Raw genomic sequence first — 20,010 nt, 5'->3', positions numbered from 1 at the left:
CAGTGCCATGACACCGTGTGCACGCCCAGCCACCACCCTACATCCCCATGCCCTGTCACAGCACCAGCAGAGCCAGCAGCAGGGCCACTCACCTGTTCCTTGCTCCCAGGCAGCCTCGGTGGCCACAAACCGTTCTTTGGAGAAGCCGAGTGTTCTCAGCAAATGGCCCTAATTAGTAACATCAGCACTGATAATCAATAACAACAGCTCAAGTAATATCCAGCTGTAACAGTGCTATAAACAGAAATCAAATACTTTTACATTAGGTCAATTAAGCGGTCGGTTATAAGCATCTCCTAAGTTATCAGAGTGGTATTTTAAATAGATTACTGAATCTTGAAGTAGTCTTTATTTGATGTGGGCTTTATCTTCTGACACAGGGTATTTTCAAGTCTTTGCACTCATTGCAAAAGTGCTGGCAAACTTGCTTACTACCAACACAAGCAGCACTATCAAAGTCAGCAGTAAACAGAAAGCTTAACAGCACTGATAAGTACAGCAGGCTACGGGACGGGGCAAACAGGAGAGCGAACAGCAGCCTTCAAGCAAAGAGTTTCACGAGGCATAATGGAATAGTTTAAGCAAGCAGGAAATCATCTACATTTTAAAATTTAATTAACAACTGGCTAACCTTCTAAAATAAATATCTAGTAATTTTTTCTAAAGAATTAGTCAGGAGGCTTTCCATGGAATATTTTTGCGCCAAATCTCTGGGTTACACCTAAATGTATTACACAAAGAAGTCTTTCCAATATTGATCACTTTTTTCTAAAAGAGAAGGCATTATTGCTCTTGAGTAGATAAGAGATGTAGTTTCACAGTGACAGTGAAACCAGAATATCAGCATAATCCTTCTTAAGGCTTTCTTTGCTACTTTAGCTATGTAATCGTTTCCAAAAATATCTGTGTGACTAGGGATCCAAGTGAGCTCAACAACACCTCCAACCAATTTCAATTGTTCACACAGCTGTATGACTTAAGTCTATATCCTTTATCCTTATTTGTATTGCTAACAGAGATCTAGTAAAAATCCTGCAGGATTTTATCTGCTTGTGTGCAACTACCTCCTGAGCATTAACTTGCCATTTTTAAAGCTAGGATAATACAATTACCTAGAGCTAGATCTTGCAGCCTACTTACACCCATGAGCACATAAAAAGACTGAGGAAGCATTGAGTAAATCGCGGGGGAAAAGAAATACAGAAATTAGCGTTTCCAGATTTATGCAACCAAAGCTGATGGGACCTTTCCTGGGAGCATAACTAGCCCTCTGGGCAATACGCATCCTTGGCCAAAATTAAATGATTAGTAGGCTACCAGCACAATATTAATGTCACTATATCATGTCCATGTAATTTAAATTAAAGACAATTCTTACACAATATGTTTTAGAATATTATAAGGCACAGATGAAGGGTAGAAGCCATTTTCATAGACAGATTATTGATCTATGTGATTTTAACTACACCAACGTATACTGAAGTATTACGTACTGGTGACACTATCACTAAGTCATCAGAGTTAACAGGTACAATTAAAACACTGGAGGCTAAAAAGCTTAGCTTTCTATTTGCCATGGAAAGTGTAAATTAGTTTTTCATTTACAATGTTTCTTGATCCCAAAATATACGTTTTGTTGGATTGCTCATCTGACCTCCACAAGGCCTCCATCTGAGTAGAAAAAGAAGTTTTCCCACCCACCATGCCTGTGAGTGCTCTTAGATTCCCAGAGCAATATTAGGCCAAATGGAAAGTATTTCGCTAAGTTATGCCAAAATACTGGCACTTTCTATAACAAACTGCATAGATGATGCTGAAAAAAAAAAAAAGGTGCCTATTATCAACACATTGCTTCAACTATGAAAGAAATATCAAACTCATTTATTGATATCAGGTTTAACTGTTTGTCTTGATTAGGGTCAAGTATTTGTGATGCCCTGAAAGTGCTGCACAAGGTTTTAAAAGCTCAATGGCTGTTGGCTTAGATGTTTCTACTCCTCGCAGGTAGTCTGTCTTGGTTCCTGGGAAATGAATAAGCTCTTACAACACTGTGGTACACTCCTCAGACCATAGCAAGCTTCCACATTGCTTTTCAGCTAAAGAACACCAAGGTGATCTTTTAACTGTTTATTCAGTTTATTCACATGATTTTCAAAGTACTTCATCCTGTTTTCCCAAGTGATCCAGCACTGATGACTCCCTTTCAGAGTTCTCCATGAAGTGTGTTTGATAGCATGTCTATAACATGAAATGATATATTAGCAGCACAAAACCTCTGTAAATGAAGAAAGTTCTGCTGTATGGTGCATTTTTCTGTCCTCACAGAAAATAGCTCTGACATTTCTTGATTTCCCTACTATAAATTTACCATAGTTTTACTTACTCCAAGACAAATCTTCTCAAGATGTATTTTATAATGTTTTTCAGTGGGTCTGCAGGACCACATACTAGTTTCATGGACTGTCCATGTTACCTCCTTTGTATGTATATTTCATTTATGTTCACAATGTGCTTTGAAGACACTATTCTTTTTAGTGCAGTGGCACCATGATCTTGCACACCTGCAGTTCTGCTGCTGGCCTATATTTTTGTATTTGCTTTCTGCCTATTTACAATAGAACAGTAATTGTGGAGAGAGCAAGAGACCCTCTCACTCTGGCATGCATTCTCCCAGTTTGCAGCATATTTTGTATGATGTAAAGTCCCACTGTGGTTGAGTATGTTTTTATGAAGATTTTTAGGCAGACAGTTGAGATTTTTCTTCTGTGATGGCTGGCTATGTATCTAAAAATATGTCTCATAAAATAGGTTCATATACCACAGTTATAATAAAATGACCAACATACTATTTGTCTTCCTTTTTGCATCCATTTGCAATTATTCACATATATTCACTTCTGGATTTATACTGGATCATTGCAAAACTAATTATTTAATAATATACCATATAATGATTTTTATCTCCAATTCAATCACTGTCACTTAAAAGGTATGTCTCTTCTATGTCCCATATCTGTGCACACTTCAAATGAACATTTTTGTGAAGATAAATATTAACAGCAGTTCACGCATTTAACAACCTCCTCCCTATTGAACTTCTGTTATTGTAATGGGATAATTTCTGCTTAGGTTATTTAATTATTTCCGCTCTTGTTTTTCCCAATTACTGCTAAAATAGGCAGGAAAAAATCCCCTAGGGAAAAAGATCTTTCAACATTATTTACGAGTGTCATTTCTGAAACAAGTCAGCATAATACAATTCCATATCAACATGACATAACTGGGCATTGATGTGTAGACCTCAGTATAGGACTACAATGTTGTAAAAACCAGATTTTTTTTTTAAAAAAAAATGTTAGGGATTTAATTTCAAACAAACACAGATTTGCCAATAAAGGATAGAAATTATATGATACAAAGACCAAAACAGTGTTCTGGGTTTTTTTGTGGCTATCAGGAAGTTACAAGGTAAGTGACTGCATGGCTTGTAAAGGATTGGGCTACCTAGCCCTTTGACTCTTTTAAAGCAGCATGTGTGTTGTCCTAATCATTTAATTCCTTTTTCCCTGATAATTTTATAGTCCCAGATCTTATAAATAAACCTCATTTTATATGAGAAACAGAATATAAAAATCTGCATGGGAACTATATATTCTTCATTTAGTACAAAAAAAATATTCAGTGTATGCAGCTCTGATGATTTGAGATGGAATTTAAGCCCCTGATTAAATCTAAGCTCTCTTCTTGATGCAAGACACTTACATTAACCATCACGGCAGAAGTAATTTAATATTTAATGGTTTTCTTCTGGTTTAGAGATGTTTAGAGAATTTCATTTTTCCTACTGTCAGAAGAAGTAGACATAAATCCTATAAACTGGCTATAATAAACCAGCAGGAGTTTCCACTATGCCTGCAACATTTATCTGGGACAGTTACTTTCCTTGCTGGCAGATGTTTTATGATTCATGTCATTTATTACACCAGAGTTTACTGTGTAGTGCTATTACACGCTGCAGAAAAGGCCACAATATGCATCTGGAGGGAAGAAATCGTCCTGAGCATTCCCTGACAATGATCTTAGCTCATAGCACCATAGCAAAGAGCAGGGTTTTCACTGCCATGAGGGAAGTTTGGCAGTCTGCTCTCCCACTCAGCAAACATCCAGACAACAAGGAGATACACAAATGTATCTTGTGTCCTGGAAACACTCCTGCCTCCACCCGCCCCTGCTGTCCCTCAAACTTCTGGAAGGCAAGCTGTGCTTAAGAAAGCACAAACCCTTGGAAGGAACATGAAATTTTGAAAACAATGCAAAAAACCAGTGCTGTACTTAACTGTGCTTTCTTTTGTGTTTGTTCCAAACAAAGGAGACAGAGGAGAAAGGTTTGTGGTCCACCACAGCGTGTTGCCTCTTCCCCAACGGAAAGTTGACCTTCTCCCTCCCAGGGCAGGGGGCTGAACCAGTCTTGAGGCCAAACTGGGACATAAAGCTCCAGCCTGGAAGGAATGCTTTCGCATAAAGAAGGTGGTTAGAAAGCCTCCATGTGCCCTCATTTCCAAGACATATATATTCATTATTTTCATGAAGCCATCAGATCAAGCTCCTCAGAACAGATAAGCTATGGATCTCAGTAGTACTTAGACATGAAAATTAAGGTACTATTTTGCAAATTATTTTTAACATTTCCTTTCCACTTAGGAGATTTTATATTGTCATCTTGTTAGAACATGGTTTGATTGACTGCAGTGTGCTGTACAAGTGAGAAAACAGAGCTATCAGTTCATGGACAACACAGACTAATCCAGAACAGAGGAACCCACCTCCTTGCCCACCTGGGAACACTGAGAGTCCTTTCCTTTGGGTCTCATCTCATAAGGCCGATAAGACCCTTCACAAAGTCTTCTTCACTGCCTAGAAGCAGTAGCTAAGGGATGAGACTCCACAGGGTAGAGCCCTACAGCACAGCAAGTGTGGCATTGGCATTGCTAGCAAGAATCCACAACTTTTGCATTAAATCCACAAAGCCTTGGAGCTAGGACATGGCAGGATGGTTTTGTTTGAATTGTCTTGGTCTGCTTGAAGCTTTGTTCTAGCTAGCTGAGCTGTAACAGCAATTATTTGCCTGCCAGAAGAATAATACTTGAATAGACATTTAAATTTTAACTTAGCTTTGTAAGGTTGTTGGGCACTGGAACAGGCTGCCCAGGGAAGTGCGTCAACTGTGTAATTCTGTCTGCTTCGAGGTGGGATGGAGGGATCAGAAGTGTCTGCTGACTAAAGTGGGGCTCAAAGCTTGATGTGGACTACTCTGTGGATGCTAAATGTCAGATGAAGATGGTCTCACACAGTCTAACTTCAGTGTTAACTATACAACCAAGTGAGAAACAGACAAACAAATTAAAAAAAACCCAATAAAATAAACCCTGTCTTTACCAATGACTTGGATGAAGGCACTGAGTGCACCCTTAGCAAGTTTGCAGATGACACTAAGCTGGATGGAAGTGTCAATCTACTGGAGGGCAGGGAGGCTCTGCAAAGGGATCTGAACAGGCTGAGCCACTGGGCTGAGATCAATGGCATGAGGTTTAACAAGGCCAAGTGCCGGGTCCTGCACTTGGGGCACAACAACCCTATGCAGTGCTACAGACTAGGAGAAGTCTGTCTAGAAAGCTGCCTGGAGGAGAAAGACCTGGGGGTGTTGGTCGACAGCCGACTGAACATGAGCCAGCAGTGTGCCCAGGTGGCCAAGAAGGCCATTTTCCCATTTTTCATGGAAAGGTCACTGGAACAGGCTGCCCAGGGAGGTGGTTGAGTCACCATCCCTGGAGGTATTTAAAAGACAGGTGAATGAGGTGCTCAGGGACATGGTTTAGTGGTTGATAGGAATGGTTGGACTTGATGATCCTGGAGGTCTTTTCCAACCTAGTGATTCTGTGATTCTGTGTTATAATGCCTACTATTACAATACTTTTGAGATTTCTGTGTATAAGAGATAGTAGAGGAACAATAGTTATTTTGGTTAGAAGCACCCATGACCTAAAATAAAACTAGTGTAGAGGATTATATGAGTAACAGATTATAGTAGAGGTTTTGTAAGTATGGACACAGGATGAAACCAGAGGCTCCTGGACTATAAACAAATCACTAATGATCAATTATTGGTCATTAAGCCCTTGGAAGACTAGTAAAACTGGCTTTAGAGATAACAAAGGGAACAAAGAACAAACAGTATGCATACGTAATTAAAATACACTGTATGTAGTTTATTTAGATATAAAGTGGAATTGTGGACCAATGAAGAAAGAGGAACGTGCAGTACGTGCCAAGAAACATATAAAAATAGCCACAAGGAGATGCTGGAGTAAGATGGAAGAAATCCTCAGCAACACCATACTTCTTCCAGTGAAGAACTTGGGACACTTAACAACTCACTGCACAACTCACCTCTCCCTGTTGCTTGAGGACCGATAAAACGATGAACATATCACCAGAGGAAAGGATAAAGACAAACAAATCGGTATGTACAAGTTTCATTTGCATCATGACTGGGAGTGAGCTAAAATAACTGGAAAATCTGGAGTGTTGGTATTATCAAAATGGGTCCAATAATAACTCTTTGATTAGACTAATACCTTAATTAATTCTTGAATTGATGTGTCAGGTTTGGTCTTTCAGTTCACAGAACTTTGTTTGGTGTATTTTGTACCCACAAAGCTTAGTTGTAATTGTGGATGCAACACAAAAACACATTAAGAAAGTTGTTATTCTGAAGAGCATATGGTCTGCATGATGACAAAAACCACTAAGTGCATGAGACAGAAGCTGAAGTATGAGTTAGTACTAAACCAAGCATATTATCTACAGAAGACAGAGATTTCAGAAAGATAGTTCAGTGGTGCCTATTGCTCAGAAGAATAAATAAAGTCTGCTTGGTGTAGAGAAGATGAACACTTTTTATTCTGACAGCTCTGTTTTCCCATTAGTACCTTCCCATGGCATTGCTATCAGATTGTTGACAGAAATGTGGTTTTGTAAGTATTAATTTCCAGAGGAGGTGGCTCTGTCCCTTAGGCCATAATTTTTGCCACAATAGAAGCAGCTTTTCACGTTGCTAAAATTAGTCTTTCAGTTGACTTTGATAGCAGAAATATGACAAATGCTTGTGAAAATTCTTATTAAGCAAATTTCATGGAGATATTTATCACAACTTCCTGACAATCCTTAAAAAAATGCAAAACACAGATTAGTCCTCTGAGGTACATGCACACATTTAAACAACTTCTCACAAAAATAACAGGATGTATATGAGAACGGTCAAGACGACAATAGCTTTACTGTAATATATTCTGGTGTTTCCAGTTCCATTATTAGCATCTCATACAGTCTATCTGAACCTTCTACCAGTTTGCTTTCTGACTTTTCTAAATAACTGCAGGGTATGGGGACAGAAGACTAAATAGAACTTGGTAGAATTTGTCTTCTTTTTTGTATGCAGTCTCTTAGGGCTGTTGTCAGCATATTTTCAGAGCATACCTGCCTATGAAGTACTACTTGTGAAACCTGTGACTGGATCTTTACTTTTTCTGGGAGACTTCTCATTCCTTCATCACTCAGTTAGCCGTAAACACTATGTTCACAAAAAAAAATAGTCTTTATGTGATTGGGATACCATCTGAGACAGAAACTAAAGAAAAGCTCACTACTAGTAATAAGTGCACTTTAAAAGAAATTGATAGAACAAACAGAAGAAAGAGAAGAGGAGCAGAGAGAGCATAGCCAGTGCTCTGAGGTCAGTAAGAGGAAAGCGTGAGGGGAAGAGATTTTGCAGATAGAATCATAGAATCATAGAATCACCAGGTTGGAAGAGACCCATCAGATCATTGAGTCCAACCATTCCCATCAAACACTAATCCATGCCCCTCAGCACCTTGTCCACCTGTCCCTTAAACACCTCCATGGAAGGTGACTCAACCACCTCCTTGGGCAGCTTGTTCCAGTGCCCAATGACACTTTCCGTGAAAAAATTTTCCTAATGTTCAGCCTGAACCTTCCCTGGTGGAGCTTGAGGCCATTCCCTTTCGTCCTGTCCCCTGTCACTTGGGAGAAGAGGCCAGCACCCTCCTCTCCACAACCTCCTTTCAGGTAGTTATAGAGAGCAGTGAGGTCTCTCCTCAGCCTCCTCTTCTCCAGGCTAAACAACCCCAGCTCTCTCAGCCGTTCCTCATAAGGCCTGTTCTCCAGCCCCTTCACCAGCTTTGTTGCTCTTCTCTGGACTCGCTCCAGAGCCTCAACATCCTTCTTGTGGTGAGGGGCCCAGAACTGAACACAGGATTCGAGGAGCGGTCTCACCAGTGCCGAGTACAGAGGGAGAATAACCTCCCTGGACCTGCTGGTCACACCGTTTCTGATACAAGCCAAACAGACAAAAAAGGAGGGAAACAAAAATTTATTCTGTATGTCTACCTAGCCTAGAAGGAAAACAATACATTTCAAGCTGGATGAGAAATATCTTTTAAGAAGCCTTTGTCTGGAAATCTTTTTCTTACAAGTTGTCAGGACGTACTAAAGCAGGACCAAAATGCCATGCATATGCAGTCAGAGCTAGCTTGATGGGGGACTTAGACCCTGCAGAGCTCAAACTAATGTGATAGCATTCACTGGAATAAGTGAAGAACATGGACATGAAGAGATAGTATGGCTCAATTGGTATATAGTAACTCCTGTGACTAGGTCATATGTTTCATTCTGGCAGTAGGGGTGATTTTGTCAGCAACTGAACTCAGCAAAATGTTTGCCTGTGACAGTGGGGTGATTACCTGGCTTCTGATGCGAGATGTTCAAAATGCATTTGGGGCTTTTGTATTCTTTCAGAGCCCAGCAAACTGACTGGTTGATCTCTTTGCATTTTCTATGCTGTTATTAATAGGGTTAATATTTCTCCTTGTGGCTCACATTTGAATTAGCAGTAAAGATAATACATTAATAGAATACAATAGTCTAGTATGGTTGCGGGCAGAAGTTCAGCAGCTTATTTTCTCTGTCACAAGGAATCCTAAATTTCAAAATATGGTTGCATTCCAAATGTGGGAAAAAAGAAAATGTTTTTTTCAAAACTGAAATTTCAACAATTGTTTTACTTGAAAGATCTATAACATTTTGCAGGTATACAGACCTCTAGAACAGTTCTTCATCTTTCCTGAATATATCAAACACCTCTCATTAACCTCCCCTAAATAACAGTTCAGCAAGTCCAGTCAGAAGTACTAAGCAGGGGAAAAATCATCATCCCCAACTTATGGATGCTCATAAATAAACTTTTAAGAGAAAGCACTGCATGCACTAGAATGACTTATTGTACTCACATTTCTTGTAGACTCAAGGGCATTATAGTCTATATATAAATATTTCCTAAATTAGCCTTTCTCTTCCTAGCTCCATTTTGAAATTGTAGTGGACATGAACATATAACCTGAAATATGATACCAGCTCCTGTGAACTTCAAAGTACAGTATCTCTAGTTGTTGAGGACACTCTAGAGGAATAAAGCACTCTCATTATGGTACCATCACACTTGTGCAATGTTCATACCTCCCCACATCCCATGGAAAAATACACCCTTCCAACTCCAGAAAGGATCAGGCAAAAGCTCAGAATCTAGGCTTAGCTTTGGGCCATCGACTGAAACATTTCAATGTATTTTGGAGTCTTCTTTTTCTGGAATGCTTTTCCCAGAAAACTTCAGTTGCAAGTATGTCACTCTTTGTTTTACACAAATCACAGAATAGTTCATCTGTGGAATGCTAAGAAGATAAAATCCTGCCTATTGCTTCGCATCAAACAACAACTACACCTGAGATGTCAGAGGATGTTTTGGCCTCCAGTCATCAGCCAAGCATGTTCCCAGAAATTAAGTGAGCAATAGTGTTGCATGTTTGTTGTAGTTTAAGTAAATGAAGCAAAAAGATTGAGTGCAGCAGGAACCCAGAGTAGCCTTCATAAATGCATGCACAAGACCTGTCTCTGGTCACAGGGTGGTTTTATCTGCAGAAACAGCAAGGAAGGCTGATACCAAACAGTATTATCATCTCAGAAACAGAAGTGTCACACTGTGAATAGATGGCAAACACCTCATGAACAAAATTACCTTTATTTAGCCTACAAAACATGATATTTTAGTGCATGTGTCTTCAATGCCTTTAATCTCAACTTAAAAGCCAAAATGGCAGGTAGCCAAAAAATAGAAAATAACACTAAAAATTGAACAGCTCATTTAGTTACATTTTCCCATTTCCTACTGACACCATTATAAGTAAGACGTCCCTCTAGTATCATCTTTACTGATCATCTCATGTGTGTTGAAGACTGATGAGACCTACTGAAAACCTGACACATCTCACATATACATATGTGAATGTAGTTCCTTTGCAGATATCAACTCATAGGCAGGAATCCAAGAGAGCTTTGGCCAAGCCAAGAATAGCAAATGGAAAAATGCTTCAGTTATTACCAATTTGAAGCCTCCCATGTGTCTGTCTCACTTCTTACAAGAAAAATTATTCCCCTTCTTTGCACTCTCCTCACTTCTCAAACAATTTTTCAGAAGATGATCAAAAAGATCTGGCTTTGATTATGTGGACCGTCTGGATGAAGTTAGTGATTTGAATAGGAAGCAAGAAGCTAGAAATTACTGTCTCCTTCAAAACCTCACGCGTTCCGTAGCTTTGAACACTTAATTGCACCACAGCTCATCTCTGTATGTACATTTTTGACTTGTGTTTTCACTTGCTGAGCACCTTATGAAACACTGTTTATCTTGGCCTGCAACTTCAAGTAACCTGTGCAGCTTACCTGCTAGCATGCCCAACATTTCCTTCACCGTCTTACAGACAAATCACTGTGCAAGAAATAAAACTAAAGCTATCAAAAGTTCTAGATCTTATGCTCAGCTGCAGTCTAGATATTCCCATTCTGTAGACACTGACACCGAACATTTACATTCAACAGCTTCAGCCTGAGCACATGAAGAAAGTGAACCACCACATGAAATAGTGTCAAACAAAGTATAAGAAAATTTGTTGACTTTATTTGAAAGGGAAATATGATCTAATTTGCCTCCTAAACACTTTTGGTTTTTTAATCAAGTTTTATAGAATAGCTTCAGGGCAAAGGAGCATGCAGTTTCTCTGAATTGTTTCCAGTCAGTTATTATGCCATTTTATGGAAACTTCATAGTGAAGTGTACAAGAATCATATGTTTACTGGTTCTGGGAAAGTTGATGTCAAGCTAAAAAAAGGTAAAAAGTGAGAGAACCTAATTCTTTGCTCTCAACAAATTATGCTTTGTACAGAAACTCCATGATAGGGAACAGAGCATACAGAACAAAGCTTACTTTTAAATTATGCTACTGCATGCCCTTTTTTTCAAGTAGAAATCCATCCTACTCTGGCACCGCTGAGATTTGGCTTAACTAGTGTGCTTGATGGTGTTTTGTGATCTCTAGCATGTAAATCCTGAAAGATGTGTTGACTTCCATTCTGAATACCTTTGCAATTCTGGAACTCACAATAAGCACCTAGCATGAGATTTTATTTATGATGTCCTCAAATCTGTGAAGGCTGCATATAACAAAGAAATGCTTTACAATGCTACAGCAAGAACTTTTGTTTCGGATGCTAAAATTTTAAGGCACAATCCGAAGACTATACCTTCCCTGTCATGGAAAACATATAACCAAGTATATTTCAAACAGTGATATAACAGAGAGTTACAAAGTTTATCACCAACCTTGAGATTACGTTTATCAGTAAATTTCCACCAGCCTCTGAGGTTTCCTGTGGTGTCCCTGTGGGAATGCTGGCTCCCGGAGGGCAGTAGGACTGCTTCTCACAGGCGCAGCAATCCTAGTTGTGCATCCTGGGACTCAGCGGTCTCAGCGTCTGTTTGCTGCCTGATGGAGATTCTGCAGCACAAAGTGACAGGCTCTGTGCCTCTTTTCCTCTCTTTCCCTTCTGGGTTTTTTTAGAAGGTTGTCATCTCTTCTTCCACAAAATCTCTGAGCCTGGGTAAACAAACTCCTACAAACAACATGCAGATTTCTAACACAGCTGCTCTTTTTATTTTCCTAAAAAAAACTATCACAGGCAAGTGATGATAGGAGAGAACAAACAGAAACAAAAAAGGAGAAGGGTGGAGTATGAGGGTTGAGAGCTCAAAAAATATATCACAGGGACCCCAGAGAGGGACACAAAGCAGAGTACACCACTCCCAGAAGACTTCTGGAGGCTGTAAGGGTTGCTGCCCATCTAGGAGTGGGGGCAAGCCCTACAGCCAGAGCATCCACATTCTTGCACTCCACATTTCTCATGGCAGAGATGGAGAGAGTGGCCATAGCCAAGAGGACGTGAGCAAGAAGGTCCTATCATCTGCTGGACCTACTTGATCCAGGGTGGGTGAGGCAAATATTGGGAGGTGAGAGAACAAGCAGAGCCAGAAGCTCTGAGATGTACAAAGTGAGGCAGAGGAGGAACTGCACAGAGTTGCCACCTACACGTGGAGGTGGAGGCTGTGCAGGAGGGGTGGCAAATAGCTCCTGTCTCTTGGTGGCTGCAGAGGTCCTGGTTGCTTCCCATCCCAGGTCTGCAGCAGCCCAGCAAAGACTCACAAAGGCAGATTACTGCAGGGGATAGCAGACGGTTGCATTTGCAGCAAAGCCTTTGGTGCTGATAGAGAAAAGATTATGTCAACACTCCCCATGTCAAACTGCCTGCTCCAGGAAGAGCGCCATCACAGCCTGGAGAAGGGAGGTTTGGACCTGGCCGTGTGTGCAGATCAGTGGCCTTGCCCTTTCTCCTCCAGAGGCAGGAGGACCTGAACCTATGGTAACCCAGCCAGAAGCAGCCCTCTCCTCCTGCCCTGCCTGCCCCTTGACAGCTCTGACACCCTAGCCTGGGGCTCATTCCACACTGGGGTGGGTTTTCCTGCCTCAGCATCATGCAGGCTGTGCAGCACCAGCTGCTTCCAAGGCCCCAGAGGATACCTACAAGGGTGCAATTCACCTATTTCTGTAGTTCTGTGTGGTATTTTGATTTATTTTTCCAGTGCCTTATTGGACTGAGCAAGAGGGACTAAACAAAAGTCTCTAAAAGTGTAATTCCCTCCATAAGCCTGCGTTTGCTGAACAGTTGCCTATTGTCAGTATGCTAGGTCAACAAAAATAAATTTAACACACGCTACAGTCTTCTGGAGTCTTCTTGTCAAGGGCAAAAAGTAATAGATAGTAAGGCTATTGCAGGAAAAGCAGACTCATGGTTTGCAACACAAATAAGCACATCCTTTCCCAATTCAGGTTTTTTTCTGTAAACTCTTCCACTAGATATGGCCTTTGCCATGGCCACACTACACAGGACATACCTTATTCTCTTTCTAAACACAATTGTTCAGCTGAGACTCATGTACAAGATGTCCCTGGCATTTTCCTTTTACATTTGAATCCTGAAATTATCCACATTTATGCTTTGGAAGATTTTTCCCAGTAGTACTGTCAAGTTCATCACTCTGATGTTTTCAGTCTATATTTCACCTTGCAGTCACGATATGAATCATTTTCTGAAGCATTGTATCCTCGGTAGCTATTGTTGCAATAAGACTGATGTAAAAATCTCTCACTGGGTTTGGTTGCTTGTCAAATGCTCTGGAAATCCCACTTGCAATTTCAAGGTTATATTGAAGCTTCAAGTTAAACTCCATAACTGAAAAATAATGAAAAATAACCACTGGCCAGGCTCTGTTTGGTAATTCCTTATGAATTATAATCAGTTTCAAAAATCAGTGGCCTTCAATAAATAAAAATGTATGGTTTTGTTTATTTCCACGACTAAGATTAAATCTTTTTTCCCCTCTGAGTATATTCATGCCTAAGTTTTGTTAACTCATAAACTACTGTGATATTTTTTTCCACACTATTTAAAAGGACTACATCAATACAAACCTCAAAATCCTCCATAGATTATTTACTCTCAGGTCTGTAATATCTAATTAATTCCTTCCATTTCTCTTTTTTTTCAAAAGTTACATCCAAGATCATTGGGGCAGCATTCTCAAGAAGCTACATTAGGTACATTTCTCTTACAAGTCAACACCCAAATATTGTTGGACAACATGAATTGCTGAATATTTTCTGATCATTTATTTGGGGTTTGTGCTAACTTTTCAAGTATGTTATTATTTGTGTCACATGGCATTTGCAGTGTTCTTTGTCCAGCTTCAGCCCACAGCTGCTCTGAGCCAGTATTTTTCATTAGATCTAAATGTCGTCTGTATAAATCTTACTAACCTGAAACGCCTGAAAAATTTATCACATTTTTCATCAGGTGCCAAACTCAGCCTAAATAAACATCTGAGAAAACACTGCAACTCACAAAGGTTTCATGGATATTCAAAAAAATGGTATTGACTTTTTCCTAATAGGAACGCCCACCAGGAGCCCCATGATGCACTAAGGACAGAGAAGTAGCTATCGTTGTCCACGTTTCCCCATGGTAGAGTAACAGACCTGTTTTGTTTCTTCAGGTCTGCCTATGGACAATCAAGAGGTTCCATCCATCTATTTTATAAATACAAGAATTACTCTGTCAGTTCCACCAGCTGCCTCAGAGCAATGAGCATATCCAGCTCTTTATTTAAGCATGGCCTTACAATATGAAGGGCTCGCAGAGGTGTGAGGATTGCTAGACAATTCAACCTTTTCCTACATTTAGTATTCATGAGGTATTGATCTATTGGGAAACTTCAAAGTTTCAAATTCTTTCTCAGCTTTCTTGCTTATATTCTTACATAGGATCTCAGTGCTTAGATCACCTTGATGCTCTGAAAGGCATAGCACTAGTCCTTTTTTTCCCACCTATTATGAATTTGTACATTTATTTCACATACCCCCCCTTCTGTGGCATTAGCCTTGTGATTTTTAACTCCGTGAGACAACTGTCTTCCTTTCCAACCCTGCAGATTTTATTTTTAACGTAATAACACTATTTTGGGCTGTATGTTAATTGATGGGTCAGCTGTTTAATCCCAGATATGTCCACTGCCTTGGTGTCCTTTGCTTTTATAAGAAATTCCAAGGTTACCCCTATCATTTCTGTTCTCTGTACCTTTTCCTTTTTAGTGTGTTTTCCTAGTTAGTTTCCAGTAGGTCTTCCAAAAGGAAGCAGATGTAAAGAAATATTTCTTTTTTACTTTCTTCCTCTTTACTGGCAGACATTGCAGGCAGATCTAGAGTGCAATATTATTTAAATCCCCTTTGATTAATTTTTCAAACTTCTCATAAAATCTCAGTGGTAGCTGGACTCTGTTAGCCATTCTCTCCTATCTGGACTATAATCTAGTCCAGTGATCTCTTGAGGCTTAAGGCACCTGTTTTGAATTGTGTCCCATTCCAAACAGAGTTTTGAAACCTCCCAGAGACTTATCCCTTAAAGATCTATTTCTCAATACTATCCATCACAGGCTCTCACTCCACAAGATTGCTGTAGCTGTAAAGAATATCTAGAGAATCTCAGAGATCAGGTACTTTCAACCATCCTTGTGCCAAATTCCTTTCATCCTAATGTGACATTCTTACTGTCCCTACCCACAGCTGGAATGGCAGAAGGAGAGCTGTGACACAAATAAAAGCAGCTCTCATTACAGACAAATACTTGCTGCTGTGCCTCTACAATATTCTTGGCTTCTGCATTTCTCAGGTTAGTCTTCCAAGAGTAGGGGAACACAGCCAAACCCTAGCTCTGGCCAACAGCCAAGGAGCAAGTCAGTGCCAGCATGACAAAAGCAACCACAGCTTCACCTCAGCTGTAAATACAAGGGCTGGGACTTTCCCTGAGACTTTGACGGGAAGTTATTTCACCCTGGACAGACAGACAGGGCTTGCAACATCCCCTCGTCTCACCCTCCCCTGTGCAGTCACCCTGCCTTCTACTAGATAAATGCCAGTGAGGCTGTCAGGGTTTCTGCACTCTGCTCCAGGCAACCAGACCTCTCTGCAGCTCCTGAGGTCTCTCTTGCTCCATCACAAACAGCATCTCACTGGCTGGGAAAACACAGGCTTGCCTAGAGGGACTGCACAAAGTTGAACGCTCAGGTGAGTTTTACACAGACAAGCCGCAGGCTCTCTCTTACGTCCACAGATGGGAACGGGGAACAGAATGGCTAAACTGTCAACCTGAGAAGTTTAGGTGGGCTAGAACTTGAATTTTTAAGTCTGATAAAATTTTATCCCACCTTTTCTCCCTGACAAACAAAAACCTACAAAGCCAGGGCATGTCTCCAGGTTTTGCATGGACATTATACAACCTCAGTCACTAGAAGGTGATGTAAGGAAGCACTGAGACACAGGGAAGGATTTATATCTGTAAAGTTGGGACGAACTAGAACTTTGGATTAGTCAGCTGGTATTCAGAGAGCTTACATAGCAGACAACAAATTTATTTAATCTTCCAGAGCTGTTTACTATAGTTAAAGAAGTGAAGAAAACTTCTGCAAATACGGACTGGACAGCGGGTTTTAAATGATAAAGGTAAAAGTGGATTTTCTTAACTAAGTTAAAGCTAAAACTCTGGTTTGCATTTTAGTGGCAAGTATAACTACTCCAAGGGTGTTTGATTTACTCCAAATCATAAGTTGTCACTACTAACAGTTGGAACTAATAACTCTTTTCACTTCTGGATTAATATGTGGATTTCAAGTTCTCTCTTCCTGTTCAAGCCACATGCCAATTTTAATCCTGTTTAATATTTTATAAGCAAAGGGCTTCAATGATGCAGAAAGAAATATATTTTTCTTAAATATTGTCTTATACCAGATCCACATTATTAATTCAGAGAACATTTGCAGCTGTCTGAAGATTTCCTCAGCTTTGATATAGTAAAATTTCATATCCTCTCTAAATCTGCAAGAACAAACTGTCTCTCAGATTATAGGCCAATTTTTTCAAGAATGTTGACACTTTATAAAATGGTGCAATTAGTGGAAGACGTAAATTCTTTTTAGATGTGGCCTTCCTGAAGCTCCTAAATTTCTTAACAGCAATGACTTAGACTAGCATGAAGTAGCACTGTAACTACATACTGAAATATTCCAATAGCCATTGAGAAATCAAGCATCTCTGTACCTTCCTCCTCCATACTGGAATTTTCTTATACAAACATATTAAGCACCTTTCATATTTATACAATTTTAGGCAGATGGTACATTTTAAAATTACTTTTATTAGTTCCAGGCAGAAAAGATAAACAGATAAGGGGTCTACTTTGTGTTGAGAAATTATTAACGAAGTCTGTTGCCTACGTTACTGTTTTATTTCAGAGCAGGAGCTCACTTGGGAACTGCATCTTCTGCCCTCCACTGTGTACCATGCCATGTTTCACATCACAGAGCAGGCTGGGAACACACAATCTTGGCTGCTCTTGGGTGAAACAAAACAATCTCATTGCTAAAGACAATAAAGCTCACAGGACCAGACAGAGCTAGTCCAAAGTAAAATCCCTACCAATATGCCTAGCAAGGGTGTTACACGCTCAGAACCACTTTTTCCTCCCTACAAATTAGTCCCTCAAAAACATAGACAGCAACTGAGGCTTTAAGGGAGAGTAGTTAAAATCTGCATGTTTTAAGGCTACCCTCTCTGCTTACCAATCTGTTTTATTAAGACCTGTTTATTTGGTAACTTAACAATTTGAGCCAATCATTCCTCCCATTCCGCTCTTAGTTACGGTGCTAGCAGAATGGACCTGCAGTATTGCAAACATTTTATTTTCTGCGGGATATTTTACAGATGTTGGCATTTTTCTTCTTTTTTATTCTATTTCAATGCATATTGACTTTGGTTTTTGAAAGCTGTTTTGGGGGAGAAAAAGTAGGGACAAGTATTTTAATGTCACTTTTATGGTTGCTTATTGCAGTTCAAATTGGGGGAGAGCAGGATGTCCCTGCAGGCTTTAAAACAACAAGCTGGGGGGAGTTTCCCTCTTTTGACATCACTATTTAGACCCACATACTCTTCTTTTTCAGAATTTCTCCATCATGTATTTATTACCTTTAGTGAGAGCATGGCCAATAAAATAGTCAGTAAATTCACTTACTTGATGTCATAGTTGCAGCTGTGAGAAATGGGTTCACTCTCCTTGTGGAGCGTTTTCTAGGCTGCTGTGGACAGCTCTCTCCTCTCTGCTGCCGTGGTCTGGGCAGGGTGCTCCAGCAGGGCTGTGACAGGCAGTGGGTGGCAGCTCGGGTAAGCACTGGTTATGTTGGTGCTTCTTGGAAATGGAGGAGGAGCAGGAAGAGCTGCCAGCAAAAGCACTAATTAGAGGACCGAGAAAGCTGCCTCCCAAGCTCATAGTGACTAGAGACACAATTGGAAAGGTGGCTTCAAGTTTTTTTGTTTGGTTTTTTTTAACTTTACTAAACTGTTGAGATGACCCTCTCCTGGCCAGATTACTGGAGGAATGCTCTGACTTCAGTAGTGGCAATAAGCTGGAGGCATGGGCTTGGGCTGCCTTTCTCAGGACTGCTCTTCTCATGCTTGGCTGAGCTGCTTTGCGTGTTCTGCTGGCAAAGTGCTGCAGATCACCGTGGTTCAGTGACAAGGCTAGGTCTAAACCTCCGCTGAGAGATGCAGATCCCATGACTTGTTTTGGAAAAAAAATGAGGTTAACATTAAATCAGAAGTGAGGACAGGTTTTCAGTTCTGGATTGTTTCCCTCCACGTGCCTTTCCCAAGTTGAGCAGCCTCACCAGGACCAACCTGAATGTGCAGAAAACATTTCCATAAACAGTATGATAACCCACAAAAGTAAGACTATTAATAAATCTCATTTGAATTCTTCAGCCTGAACCACAACAGAGCTTCATATAACTCAGCACTTCAAAGGTGCTTAATTACAATAATCTGCTATGAACTGCTTCATCAACAGTGGAAGTGGCTCAACTATCCACCACAGACACCTCAATACCTGAGGACTTGGATCAGTGTTTTACTGCTGCCTCTCACCAATCCATTAGTGATATTAATGATGTGAACAAGTTTCTGTAGGCCTCTAGATAAACAAGCCTTAAGTGCCAAGAAATCTAGCGGAAAAGATGAATGCCCAAGAGCAAAACACTTTCTGGCATCATCCAACATCACAGAAATGTTTGACAAAAGATTTCTCAGGGGGGTCCCATGCTACAAGGACTGTGAGAGTAGGAAATACATAAAAAGGCATGAGTGTTTACAACAACTGGGAAATTCCGCTACAATCATAGCAGCGTAAAATGATAATCCAATAAAGACAGTGGGCTTATTCAGAAAACCCATTTCCTCATTTCTTCTTGCATTTCCTTGTTGGAGCCACAAGAAAGGGTGACCCTGCAGGAGGGAATTATTTTGTCCAATTAGGAAATTACAAAATCAACATGACACCTCCTAGTACAAATTCAGCTCACTTTCACCCAAGTTATACCGAGTAGACCTCAATGGTTTCCAGGACTAAGCAGTATTGGCAGTGTTAGGGTCACGCTTTTTTTGTGGAGTTCAGAAGTGACCTCACACATATTTAGAGGGAGAAAAAAAAATCTTGGAAAGCTCCCAGCAGATCTAAAATATTTTGCTTGTAAAATTAGTGGAGAATCTACACAAGCAGAGAAGAAGGTCAATAGATTCCTGCATTGATCTAAAAGAAGGTATTTTTTCCTAAAAAATCTGAATTAGAAATGGAATTCAGACCTCTGGATCACCAACCGAGAGCACTACCAAAGCTGCTAGCTGGGCATTTTCAGGAGAAATTAACTGTAACAGTTGCTATTTTGGTTGGTCATACACACTAAGAAAAGTATTTAGTTAGGGAATTATTTCTTTAATCACCTTTTCCTTCACTCCAATTGCACGTATAGCGCCTGGCATCCTCCTTTCTTGCTTATTGCATGGTTTTGAGGTGCAGAACCAAGAGCATAACTTCTGTTTTGACCCTACATAT

At 40.2% G+C, this 20,010-nt stretch overlaps 1 protein-coding gene and 1 long non-coding RNA gene across 4 annotated transcripts in view; one reads left to right on the top strand and one right to left on the bottom strand.

Annotated features, from left to right (window-relative positions):
• Positions 1-1,848: 1,848 nt before the first annotated feature.
• LOC138721953 (uncharacterized) lies at positions 1,849-18,272 on the bottom strand. The gene is made up of 3 exons (XR_011337643.1): positions 18,139-18,272; positions 11,789-12,078; positions 1,849-2,021 (listed from the first exon to the last, which is right to left on the bottom strand). It is a non-coding gene; the product is annotated as an uncharacterized lncRNA (long non-coding RNA).
• The window catches only part of STEAP4 (STEAP4 metalloreductase), a 30,816-nt gene continuing 17,211 nt past the window's right edge, over positions 6,406-20,010 (top strand). Inside the window, exons 1-2 of one of the 3 annotated variants that reach the window (XM_069859574.1) lie at positions 15,993-16,139; positions 16,499-16,574. In XM_069859574.1, coding sequence (XP_069715675.1) covers positions 16,566-16,574 — 9 coding nt within the window. In that variant the 5' untranslated portion in view covers positions 15,993-16,139; positions 16,499-16,565. Of the gene's footprint in view, positions 6,521-15,978; positions 16,140-16,498; positions 16,575-20,010 lie in introns of those variants that run through there. The other 2 variants (XM_069859573.1, XM_069859576.1) reach the window with 2 other exon arrangements.

This window comes from Phaenicophaeus curvirostris, chromosome 6 (assembly GCF_032191515.1).
Source record: "Phaenicophaeus curvirostris isolate KB17595 chromosome 6, BPBGC_Pcur_1.0, whole genome shotgun sequence".
Lineage (NCBI taxonomy): Eukaryota > Metazoa > Chordata > Aves > Cuculiformes > Cuculidae > Phaenicophaeus > Phaenicophaeus curvirostris.
This window is presented reverse-complemented; position numbering and strand designations above follow the sequence as displayed.